Below are 12,969 nucleotides of genomic sequence, written 5' to 3'. Positions count from 1 at the left end.
AAGGCACAATAGAAGTGCCCAGTGCCCGACCTTGCGTTTTCCAGGTGGTTAAAGATGTGGCATGTGCACCTGCGGTTATTCCACAGGCTGGTTAAAAATGTCGGGCAGGAAATCCAAAGTGTGGGATCATTTTGAGAAGGTGAAGGACGAACCCAAGGTGATATGTGAACTCATCTTCATTGGTCGACTACAAACATGACGTATCATCTGAAACATGGAAGTAGCTACATGCCCATTAGCCACTTAGCACAATCATTACTGCTTTGCCGACAGCGTCATTAACAGGCGGCTCGCTCAGTGTGTGACGTGCACTTGTAGATAAAATATAGGCCTATATTAATGAAGGTTCATTGGTATGGTTTTGTATTTCTCTGTAATGTAGCACAGTGTTAACAATGTTACTGATACTATTCTTTCTCACACCTTCAACTCAAACCATTGTGTTGCCCCGCCCAAAATATGTAATTTAATCATTAAGTTAATATCATAAACATGTGGGCGACTAGTCGACTAATGACCCTAAATGACGACTATTGGATGACTAGGAAAATTCTTAGCTGGGGGCAGCCCTACTACCTTCATAAGTAGAGGTGAAACTCATAATGGTTGGCTACATAGCTTTCCCCAGCAGCATAAATGATGGACGGTGGTACCTATGAAAAGTTTGCTAGGCTCTAAGGAAAACCAAGAGCAATCTGGTTGTCTTTGCGACAGTGATGCCAACCATGATACCTCTTGTAAACGCTAATGGGGAAAAATTGAAAAGTTGTCTGTTTGCACTTTAATGTAAAGTTCATACAACATTATATTAGATTTAGCTCAACACGTCCTTTGTAAAACAGGCAATTCAATTATTTTAATGACTAAAGAGTGACACCAGCAGTTTTAATTTGCCCCGATTCTCACCTTTTCACTATTCCTTAATTGCCCTAATGTGATGTCCAGGAGAGCGTCTATAAAAAACACGGCTGCAGGAGCGGAATGTTTTGTTAACTAATTCCATACATGCTTGTTTTAAATGTATTTTGTCCTGTCTCTTTTGCTTCAGTACATCTCTGCTTTTTTGCAGGTACCTGTAAATGACTTTCCTACTGTTCGTTTCTCCTGCTACCACCCTCTGCTGTCCACTCTTTGTTTGTGAGATGGTGTAATCAGCCAGGCAAATCTCTGCAAAAAGGTCACTGCAGTGGCTGCCTGCTTGTTTGTTAGTGTGCCCCTTTGTCTGTACACCTGCCTATCTGGAGGTCCTATCTCATCTCAGAGTGTGTTGGTGGACTGCAGGTAAGAGCTGGCTTGTGACTGAAAGGTTGTCAGTTCAAGACAAATTACTGGAGTAAAACCACTCTCCACACTCAACAAATTACAAGCCCTTGAAAGGTTTAGCTCTCTGAGTGAAGACAGTCAAGAGATTCAGAGCGAGAGACAGTGTTCTCTGGAGTGATCTAATCTACAAGCCATGACTAATCTCATCAACGTAAGAGGTATGGATGAAAACAGTTCATACATATCTTTGTCAGTCATGATAATAACAATCACAAATCAATAATCAAATCAACAGCAGCTATAGTTCAGAAAGCATACATTCCTAACATTCATTTTAATCATCAGGGTATTCATTCTCCTCATCAACATCATCAAGTCAAATTAGCGCACCAAGAGGAGAGGCAGGCTCACCTGACATGCACGCTCTCAGCCACATGTGTGCACTTGGTAGATCGGGTTTCCGCTGATTGAGAGAAGCCAGAGACAACCGTGGATAGTCCCAGAAATGTGTTGTGGAGGGGGGCTTAAGAAGGGACCTATCCACCCGCTGTCTGTCACTTTTCCCTCATAAACGGAAAAACCTTTGCGTATAATAACAAGGGATAAACTACAGTGACTGTGGGTTTTGTAGGGACTTGATTGCACCACACACAGGGGAAAGTTATAGGACAGGATGTGAGGCTGATTTGTGTTTTGCCTTCCATAAAGCAAATCTGAAATGCTGACAGAGATAGAAGAGAGAAGAGAGAGCAAGTGGTCCAGCGTTGCTGAATTTAGTCAATTATTTTCCCTCAGCAGGCACTTGTAACATTGTGAAGACAAAGTCTCACTATACTGCAGTCACAGTCACCTGAAAAATTTATTATTTGCATTGATGGAATACCTCAGTAAAGCCTACTGGGACTGTTACTATAGGCTCAAGCTAACAGGCTGGATAAACAAGTATCTGCGGAGGGAAAATCAAAAGAAAAGGACCAATTTTAGGACTTCAACTCACTTTCTCATTCATTTCTTCCAGCTTATGCCCTCTTTATTAAGGTATACACACACCAATGTGTCATCTTTATAATAAACTACTGATTACTCCTTAATCTGGGTCTAATTTGGTGTTGTCCAATTGCCATTCATTCAGTTTTTAAGATGTAAGTTCTGTTAAAAGAAGGACTTTTTATTTTTGATGTGAGATCCTGTATTATGTTTCATTTCTAGTCCCCCCATTGGCCAGGCCCCTCTACTTCCTGTTTCTCACTTTCTAACTCCTGTTTGTCTATAAATTCCCTCTCGTGGCTCTGGATGTAGCGGCAGCAGTCTGAGGTTCTGCCACTCCTCGCAGTCATATTCAGTTAATAAATCTCTCCTGTAATAATCATAACCATCACCATCATCATTATCACCACCATGACTACCATCTCTGGGGATGAAAGGAACAAAGAGACGAGACGAGACGACAGACAAATGGACAAAGTTACCTGGAAGGTGGCCCTGTGGAGAAACAGAGTGGTTAAAAGAAGGGATAGGAGCATGGAGGGGACGGACAAATGACAGTGACAGAGGACACAGAAATGGAGGCCTAAATTAACAGAGAGGTGGCAGAAAAGAGTAAGGAAAAGTATGGACAGACAGAAACAAAAATGTAAAGAAGGAGCCAGAATGAGAAAGATAATGAAATCAAGGAATTAAGCAAACAAGAGATGAAACACATGATCTGCAAATGTACTCTTCTATATCGCTGCTGCTGGGTGAAAACCCTTAACCGCTTCTTTGCTTTTGGAGTTCACAATAATAAGCACGTAAATTGTACTGGTGCCATAATCTCTCAGTTAGTCAAATTACTCATGGGAAACAATCAGTATTCAAATACTGGTCAACTCTGACTCAGCACCTACATTTTTGCAGGCGATTTTCACCTGACAGCAGTGACAGATTAATTTAGGTGTAGTATAAAAGGCACAGCAGGGTAGGTGGAATATCGCAGCAATAGGACAGTATGAACTTTGTTACTGTCTCCTATTGTTACACTATTCCACCCACCTTAACTGTGAGCCTTTCGGTGTGGCAATCCCATATCCTTTGGAGTCCAGGTTCCCCCCGACTTTCATGGTGTCACAAGGCTTGCGCTGCTCCGTGTATTCGTTCATGGTGGACTCCAGGAGGAAGGCGTACTTCCCCTTGGACTTGCGGACTCTTGCCACGCCCTCTGCTGTGGTTTTGGTGAAGACAGTTGGCTCGGCGGACTTCATATATGACCACATCTTCTCGTATACAGCTATTTTGGACCTCTGGCGTGGAGGAAGGGAAAGAGGAGAGAGCAGATGTTAAACAGGGAATGAGTGGGCATCAATTTGCTAACATACGGGGCCAGATTTTCACCCAGATGACGGTTTTCATAGTCCAGTGAGGAGAGGACTGCCAAGGGAAGAGAGGCCATTAAGGTCAGGCTGTTAGAAATGATTTCATTTGAGGAAAAAAAGATGACAGATTGAGAGAACGGTAGCAATGCCACTTCTAAATTGCTCGTATCTTTGAGAGAACAGTGTGGATTGGTAAGGTCTCACAAGGAAAGAACACAGAGTAACATTTCAGGCCATTTGTGCCATTTGACCGAACCTCCGTAGCTAACAGTTTCCATCCAAGTGACCCTAAGAAACAGGATTCAGGCAATTTGACAAAACTGTTTCTAACTTTCTGTTGTCTAACTGCATGTTTACCCCTCCAGTGTGTAGGATTAAAGGGATATATTGGCAGAAATGGACTATAATATTCCAGACTTTAGTGAATAATCGCCTGAAACTAACAATTATTGAGTTTTGGTTACCTTAGAATGAGTCGTTTATATCTACATACGGAGCAGGACCTCCTCTACTTAGTCTGCCATGTTGTTTCTACAGTAACCCAGAAAGGAAAAACCAAAAACTGGCTGTAGATAAAGCCGTTTGTGTTTTTGCGCCCATAGGATTCCTACGTACTTGGCACAGTTCCAGTTGGTTGCAATCTGCAAACTCATCACTCGATGTTGCAATCCTGCACACTAGACCTTTAAATAATGTTGGTGATATTCTATATTTACCCTGTCATTCAATCTGATGAAAAGATCAAAACCAGTTAATCCCATTAACAAGTACTACCTGTGTATATGTAGCTTGTTTCTGAGGGGCCCTTGTAGACCCACATTGTTGTCCCCATACTATCAAACACAGTAGTGAGCCTGGCTGTTGCACTAGCCGTCATATTCCTTCATTACCATAAACATATCTATCTATCTATCTATCTATCTATCTATCTATCTATCTATCTTTTTTAAGAGATGAATGGGCTTGGATCTTAAAGCCTTGTTGGCTTTTCAAAGGATTTGCTGACCCTTGAGAATACTTTCTTATTGTTAACACATCCACGCTCTGCCTATCCTTCTGGGTGTCCATTCACACCTCGTCAATGCCCAAAGTGTTAACAGCTTCTCGACCCACAGATTTGATTATTCAAATCAACATGCAATACTAAGTGAGACAAATAGAATGAATGTGAGATGTAAATATTACAGCTGAGGAGATGAAAACAACACTACTCATTATGTTAACACAATGACACTCAATGCTGTTCATTGATTGGGCACAAGTGCATTTTCCATTCTTGTACAAAAGAGTGCTGCAGGGAAGGCGTTTATTTGTAGAGCAACCTGGAAGTTAGTGTTGCCCTGGTTCTCTTGATAAGGGAGTTTTCGATTGGATTTTGAATGATTGCAGAAAATATTTTCTGTGGCAAAAAAGTTTATGATTCTTACATGTTTCGTTCAGCAAGATAATCTTCACAACTGAACACCACTTTTATGATTTTTGAAGCGTAAATGCAGTTGCTAGAAGTACACAACTAATGTCAGGCTAAAGACAAACTACACTACGGTTGCATGACTTCAGTGTTGCCTCCACTACAAGGCTGTAAAGCCATGTTCAGTGTGATGACATCCTTTAGGCTCATTTAGCCACTTGTTTGCAAATGTCTTTTTTAAGACATGAAAATGCTTCAAAATTTGGGGTATTTACTATTTACTGACTTCTCTTCTGTTGTAGTAGAAAACATGGAAATAGCTTCAGCTTAAATAAAACCATTAAAAAAAACCCATAGACTTTGAGACAAGGGAAATGGGAAGAATAAAATGCAAACTCATTTCTGGTTTTAGGACTCATTCCTGCACCACTCTATAGAAACAACTGAACAGTACCAAGATTGGACCACAAAGTGTATTATTATTTTCTCTGTCTTCACTGCATTTCATTCAATGCTCCAGTTTTTGTAAGGCAAACTGTTGAGGCTGATTTTCACTATTAGAGTCTTTGAATAAAAATTACAGTAGTGACGGAGATCTGTGTCTTCCATCTTCCATTTTGATCCTCTGGCACATTTTGACATTTATAACCACATTTAAAATGTAACACTACATCTCCCTTGACAAGTCAAACATGAGTCTTACTTTAAATGAGTATATGACGTACATAGTGGCCTACTCGTCTGGTCAGAGGAGCTTTTTAGAGAGGTCTGTCTGGTATGATGCAATAGATGTATTATAGTGTTTATAAACCATGCATAGGTGCGTGTATGTGTGCAGGTCTGTGCACAAGTCCACACGTGTATGAATTTATGTGTTTTTATGTGTGTGCACTGTGTGTACTCAAGAGTGAAAATAACAAGCAGAGAAGTCAAACTGCCACCCTCCACAAGCGTCCTGCTTCTTTCTTCTCTTCCTCTCCTGGTGATTAAGTGTTATTCTGTCGCTCTGCAAGTGACAAGCCCCGGCCTCAGCCAACGAAACCAACGCCCAGGGGGGATGGTGTGTACATGTGTGTGTGAGTGTGTTACTAGTGCGTGACGGACACCTATCCCATCCCATAATAATGTCACTCACATCTATGAGGACCAACAGGCACCTCTTCTCTCCATTGGACCCTTTCTCCCTCTCTTCACTCTTTCTCTTTTTATTTCTCACCCTGTCTACCATCGCAGATTACAACAAAGCCTCCTCACCATCCACCTCTTCACACCTTCAGCCCTTCTATCATCCTCATTCATCAAGTTTGATCCATCCATCCATCTTTCACTTATTTTTCACATTTTTCTATCCACTGATTTCTCTGTCTAGCGGCAGCAAATGTGTGTGATGCTTTTGTGCAGTGTGTGTGTGTGTGTGTGTGTGTGCGTGCGTTTGCATCTTTCTGAGTGTGTGTGTGTATGTGTGTGTCACAGAGAGTGAGACTGTGAGAGGGAGAGACAGTGATGATGATGACTGTGCACGTATAAAGCAGCGCCTGGCCTTGGAGGGATGGATGTGTGACAATGCGGTGTGACTCTTTCCAGATTCTTTAACAATGAGTAAGGCTGAAGGAGGAAATGGATGCTGCAAGTCACCTTCAGGCATCCACACTATGGAGAGAAACACTTTTAAATACTTTTAAATGTAAGTACTTTTACATATATATAAAAACACACATAACACACACACACACATCTGCTCTACAGGAGAAGCAGCACACACCCTCACATACACACATTTATATGTGGCTGAATATGCATACATGCATGCTCATGCAGACACAAAAATACACACATATATACACACACAGATAATTAATGGTGGTGGCGAATCCCCCTCAGCTGTAGGAGAGTAAATTGCTTTTTCACCCTCCACAGATTTCAGCCCGCTCGTTATGTTGATGATGCCAGAGCCGCTCACAGAAGCACAAACTGTCTGATACAACCCCCCCCCTCCTCCGCCCCCTCCTCTACATCTCCAAATACACACACTAGTGCACACGTCTTTACAGAACATAACTGTAAATTGGTATATATATATATATATATATATATATACACACACACGCACACACACACACACACACACACACACACACAAACACAAACACACAATGCATGAGTAACACAAACAATTCTGAACATTCCCACAGAGCATGACTACGTGACAGAGCAGATTTGTTTTTGTACATGTGATGACGCTGGTGTTTTGCCCATGTCTGCAGAAAAAAAATCTGTCTTCATCAGCAGTGTGTGTATGTGTGTGTCTGTGTTTGTGTGTGTTTATGAGTACTTATGTAATTGCAATTCACATGGGTGAATAGGTCACTATAGGTCTCCTCTGGGCCACTTCACTGCACTCTGCTATAATTTCCTGCTCACTATTTTACATTGACAACTCTCTGTAGTATATTCAGTTCCAGCTCTGTCCACCTCTGCTGTCCATGTAGTCCACCTCTACTATTCACTGATTATTATTATTATCATTATCAATGCTTTATTTGACACAGTAGGGAAGTGATTCAACAAGGCTGTGGTAAACAAACATTGCTCCATTGTGATTGTGTTTGAATTTTAATCAAAAGATCCGACGCTGTTCCTTTGTCTTCTACTTCTCCTCCAAAACCTCAGTGTGAACTCTGATGAAGCCATAGCCAAAGTTTTACAAAACAAATAAGCCAAAAAGCAAAAGCCAGGCATTTCAGCTTAGCGTCACTTCCAAAATGTAAGCCTCTCTGGGTTCAAGATCAGGAGAAAGTCATCCATTCATTCTTCTCCTCCTACCTGGACTATTGTATATCGCTTTACACTGTCATTAGTCAGTCGTCCTTGCTCCACCTACAGTTAGAGCAGAATTCTGCCGCTTGGCTTTTGTCTGGCTTCAATAAATGAGACATCACCTCCCTCGTATTTCCTTCCTCTTACTGACTGTCAATTTATTTCACAAGTGACTTTAAGAGTGTGTTGCTTGTTTTTAAAACTGTGATCCTCTTTCATTACCTAACCTCCTGTACTGCCACAGGACATGCTGCACCCAGCGTTCACTTCCTGTTTCTATACTGTACCACAAGTGAGCAATAATGCAGTAATGGATGGAGTGGAGGTGATGAATACTGCAAAGCATAGCAGAATGGCGTTCTTCACCTCCAAGGGACATATGGGGGTGCACCATCGCATTTGTGTAATGGCCATTTAGAAAGAAATAAAGAATGCAAGCAGTATGAAAACTGACATCCATTTCTTAAAGCTGCCCTGTGGAGTTGTCTTACAAACACACAATGCTATGTGTACAATCAGCATTTCTCACCGGAACACAATATGTATCCTTGAGCCCTAACAAACGTGCTGAATGCACTTCTTTCCTCATAAAACAGCCGTAAAGACAATTTTAGGGTTTGAAACCTGCACTGTTTACATCAATTTTTGCTAGCTTGCAGTCTTCTTCTTCCCTACTTTTTGCTGCACCATTTCAGTGTTCATTGTCGCATCACTGTCAGCAACTGTTGGTAAGTGAAACAGCAAGAACCATATTGTACAATTGGTACAAAAGTGTGTTGCATCTATGTATGCTCACATAATAAACTGTAATGAAGATGGACAACATGACAGCTCCTCAGAAGTAAAGCCAAAACATTTAAATCGCCCCCTTCAATCTCCAGCCCAAGAGGGCAGCGTCTGTATCTCTAATGCTTTGGCTTGATTTTTGTACAGTGGGAGAAAGTAGAGACGCGTTGTCTATCTTTACATACTGTCATTGGTTCATATACATGTGCTAGATAGAAACAAAATGGTGGCCTAGTGGCCAGATACTCGGCTGGGTATGTTTAAAGTTTTTCTGGCTGTTCTGGTAACAATGTAAATGTAATCTAGATTATTATTTCATTTACATTTCTCTGTAAATAAGACATGTATGCTATGGTGTCCTTGAAATGTTGAGATTTTGACTAGAATTTAAAATACAATTCTGAATACAGCTGGTTGTGCAGTAGTTTTTGGGTTTTTGATACACTGAGCACAGCATTAGTTCAGGCAGGACACAATGTCAAGCTCTGCTCACATCCCAGCTACATCAGCTGATCTCAAACAGCCAATCAACTGATGGAGCAGCTGACTGATGGAAGGGAGTCAGCTGATAGATCACATCATTCCTTTCTATGCAACCAATTGGCAAATCTCATTCAGAGCGCCCTATTTAAACTGCTCTGGCCTGCCTACTCTTGTTGCTTCCTCTGCAAGCCGCTTTGCAATCCACCTCCACCCCAGCTCCTCCTTTTCATGCTGTTTCTGAGTCATTTCTGTTTGTTATTGATGCTGCTCTGTTCTGTTCCCGGGGGGTCTTTGCTGCTGCTCTCCCTGCCTTAGGCTTTCAAAGTAAGCCCATGGAAGGGCTGGGAGGTTTGCTCTCTCCACCTTAGGGCTCATTGATGCTCAACGTTAAATACGGATCCGGATACGGACGGAGCCTTCTGTCCATGCTCCGCATTCATTTCGTCCGTATTTCTGCATGTTTCCATAAAGCTTACGGATACAGGCCAAACGGAGCAGTACCACCGGGAACCGTGGGGGCAGTGTTGCTGTCACTACCCGATACGTAGCTCTAGTGAGACATGAAGAAAAATAACAGTTCAATTTCTCTCATCGGCAGACGGCAGTACTAGAGAAAAGAATTCTCCGTCCTCCAGTTGCGATGTATTTAACGGCCTCAGCGACCACCGCCTCCTACAACGCTGCCTCTGTTTTTGTCTTTTATGCAAGAGGTACATTATCAATATCTCCTCCACAGTCGCCATGTTTGTTTTTGAGTTTGTTGTTGTCATAAACTTTTGACGCTGGGCTGCCCCCTGGTGGATATATTGGTTAACATCCATGCCAACGTAAAGGGCGCATGGAAGTATGTGGGCAGTGATGGTAACATCGTTTGAAACGGACGTATACATTTTCGTACATAAAGGGAGCATAAACGAGCCCTTAGGCTTTCCACATAGGTGTGTGGAAGAGGCTTTCTGCATAGGCCCGAGGAAAGGCAGAGAGGCCCCAGAACAGAGCCATACCGCAAAATATAATACTGCAAATGGAAATAAAGTTTTCTTTGACTAAAATATTCCTGACTGAACTATTGACAAAAAGACCAGCAGGTCATTTGAGACTTCTGGCTTTTCAGCTCAGTAGCAAATTAACTTCATTTAACATGATAAAAGCCTGACATCTCTGATGGAGTCAAGTGAATGAACAGAGTGTATAGAGTCAATACCCTGAAGAACTCCTTGGTAGAGCCGGAGTCCAGTGTCCCATAGGCTATCTCTGTCTGTTTGGCCAAGTCCTCTGCACTCTCTATGGGCGAGACCATCCTCTCCACAGTGAGGAAAGCAGCCAGGTTGGCTGTGTAAGAGGAGATGATGATAAGGGTGAAGAACCACCACACACCTCCAACAATACGTCCAGACAGGGACCTGGAGAGAAAACAGACAGAGGCGAGGTAGGGAGGAAACAAGGAAGAGGGGAGTGAAAAAGTTAAAAAAAAAAAAAAATGTAAATGAGAAATTTGCAGAATGAGGAGAGGTTGATGAAGGAAGAAAGAAAATTAGAGGGATGAGAAGAATATAAAAGAAAACAGAGGGAAAAACAGACAAGGAAACATAATTAAGGTTAGTTCCAGAGTCACAGATATTCAACACAACACGCTGTAGTTTCACAAAGCATTGTCAACACCACTGTGTGCATGACTGTGAAAATGACAGTACCGCCAAAATAATTGTCTTTCAACCCTCCAACCAATTCAGCACTAACAATAACAAAGGCTACATGAAACAGATTGTAATCTGGGCACTCTTCCATCTCTCTCATCCTCATTCTCTCTTTTCTCTTTCTCCATGTTTACTCTCTTTATCTACCAATTGTTAGCTGGAGCATCAAAGTAAGTGGCAATCCATTTTGTTTGCTCAAACTTGTTTTCACTGAGTAAAGGGGTAGAGAGCAAGAGAGAGTGAGCACATTAGAGAAAGGAGAGAGAGATGGGAAAAGGTAGCAAAATGTTAAGTTTTCTTTCACGCGCTGCAGTCAATAAAAAGACCTTGAAGTTCTAATGGGCGCACACAGCCACATAAAATAGCCGCGCTTTAGAAACAGTGAGAAAGAAAGTGGATGGGGTATTAGGCAAAACATACTCCAACAGAGCCTCAGTTTTCTTTTAAGTTTAAAAAAAACTAGAAGAGCCATCACATTCACAAAGAATGAAAAGGGATGTGTTTTGTAGCATTTCCTTTCAGGTCTAACCTAATCTATGCTTTAAAAAAAAATGTGTAGCTCAAGGAAACATTCACAGCGAATATGAATACATCCAACGTATCCGCATTCCTCAGTAAATCACCGATTTCAAAAAGAGTCTATTTGAATCACCAGACATACACTTATAGAAAAGTCTGTGATGACAACAATTTCAAAATTTCTCTATTGGGTAAATTGACAGACGTTTAATTCAATCTAATTTATTTTCCAAAGTAATGCAATAACAGGTTTTTTGGTCTCTTGGGGGCAACAGAAACAAGCTATGAACACAATACTAACACATTATCACCACCAAGTCGATGTACCTAACAGTTGCTTCTTTAGACATCCAACAATTATATCATTGAATGATTGATCGCTTGATTGACTGATTTGTTATTTGTGTCATGCACACTTACATGTGCCCAACCCTCATGGGTTTACGAGAAACTTTGCTGATGTTGAACCAGCTGTGTGGCATTGCAGTGTGTGCAGATGAACAGTGTTTGGCTTCGCCACAGTGCCGCTGCCAGCAACTGGACCTCCGCCGCCAGACGGGCAGGGATCTCCAGGGAAAGTCAAACAACATTCATCTGCACACACTGCGATGACACAGAGCTGGTTCAATATCAGCAAAGTTTCCCTGTTTCCCTTCACTGGTTCCTGTACAGCAGGGTCAGTCTTTGTTTAGTGTTATAATCACTGAAAAGCAAAAGCAGCATGTGTATACATTCAGTAGGCTATATCTTCAGTAGCTAGCTAGCTAACCCTACACTTTTCAGGGTCTGATTTTGGTTTTGGAACAGGGAAGAAACGTATATCTTTTTCCAACCTCTCCAGGTAACGAGTATCATTAATACACGACGTGCCCCAGGCACAACATTTAGCTCCAAATCCACAAAACCAGCCTGAAGATGAAGGAAATCTGAAATGACTGCATTACAGTCAATGGAGCACAGCTGTGTTGTTATCAGACCCTGGTCTGAACTGGCCCGATGCTACATTATGATTGTCCAGTCTGCGTCCTGAGGCAGGAATTAGCAAAGGGTCAATAAGCTGAAGGAATCCAACACAAGAGGTAAGGTAAACAGCAGAATGGAGTAATAATTATCTGTGGGTTTGTCTCTGCAAATGACTCCTTTCACATTGGACATAGCCATTTCATTGTTGAGATAAAAATATTGATCAAAGCACTTTAACAAAATATGGGTGTCATCTATATCCTCTTACAGTACATACAATCACAAAATAAGGCCCAAAATTTCGGACAGGCAGCTGTTTGATGACTTCACCACTGTGATGTACAACCTGTGATATATGAGTTATTTTTAGTGTGGGCTGGGTTTTAAGGAGTGCACGCTGGAGAGAGAAAAGAGGAGCGAGAGAGCTGAGAGGTGCAGTGACGCCTGACTCGGCATAAATTGTCACCTTTTGAAGCAACTTCGCATTCTGCTGCTGTTTGAAAGCCAGCACACCTCTTAATCTGCGGGCGCAAGCACACACACACACACATGCACACACACACACACACACGAATATGAATTGATAGCATATGTCCTTGAGGCATTGATCTGTTTACCTGAATTAATGAACCTGGCGTATACTGCGATAGATCCTCCTGAGAGACAGAGCTGTTACATT

General features: G+C 41.9%; 1 protein-coding gene across 4 annotated transcripts in view; it reads right to left on the bottom strand.

Moving 5' to 3' along the window:
* gria4a (glutamate receptor, ionotropic, AMPA 4a) overlaps positions 1-12,969 on the bottom strand; it is a 157,978-nt gene that overhangs the window by 17,136 nt on the left and 127,873 nt on the right. For all 4 annotated transcript variants that reach the window (XM_049575650.1, XM_049575646.1, XM_049575647.1 and 1 more), the window contains exons 14-15: positions 10,316-10,514; positions 3,295-3,542 (exon numbers count right to left, since the gene is read on the bottom strand). In XM_049575650.1, the coding sequence (XP_049431607.1) occupies positions 3,295-3,542; positions 10,316-10,514 (447 nt within the window). The remainder of the gene's footprint in view (positions 1-3,294; positions 3,543-10,315; positions 10,515-12,969) is intronic.

Source organism: Epinephelus fuscoguttatus, linkage group LG5 (assembly GCF_011397635.1).
Source record: "Epinephelus fuscoguttatus linkage group LG5, E.fuscoguttatus.final_Chr_v1".
Taxonomy (NCBI): domain Eukaryota; kingdom Metazoa; phylum Chordata; class Actinopteri; order Perciformes; family Serranidae; genus Epinephelus; species Epinephelus fuscoguttatus.
Note: the sequence above shows the minus strand (reverse complement) of the source record. Positions and strands in the feature narration are given on the sequence as shown.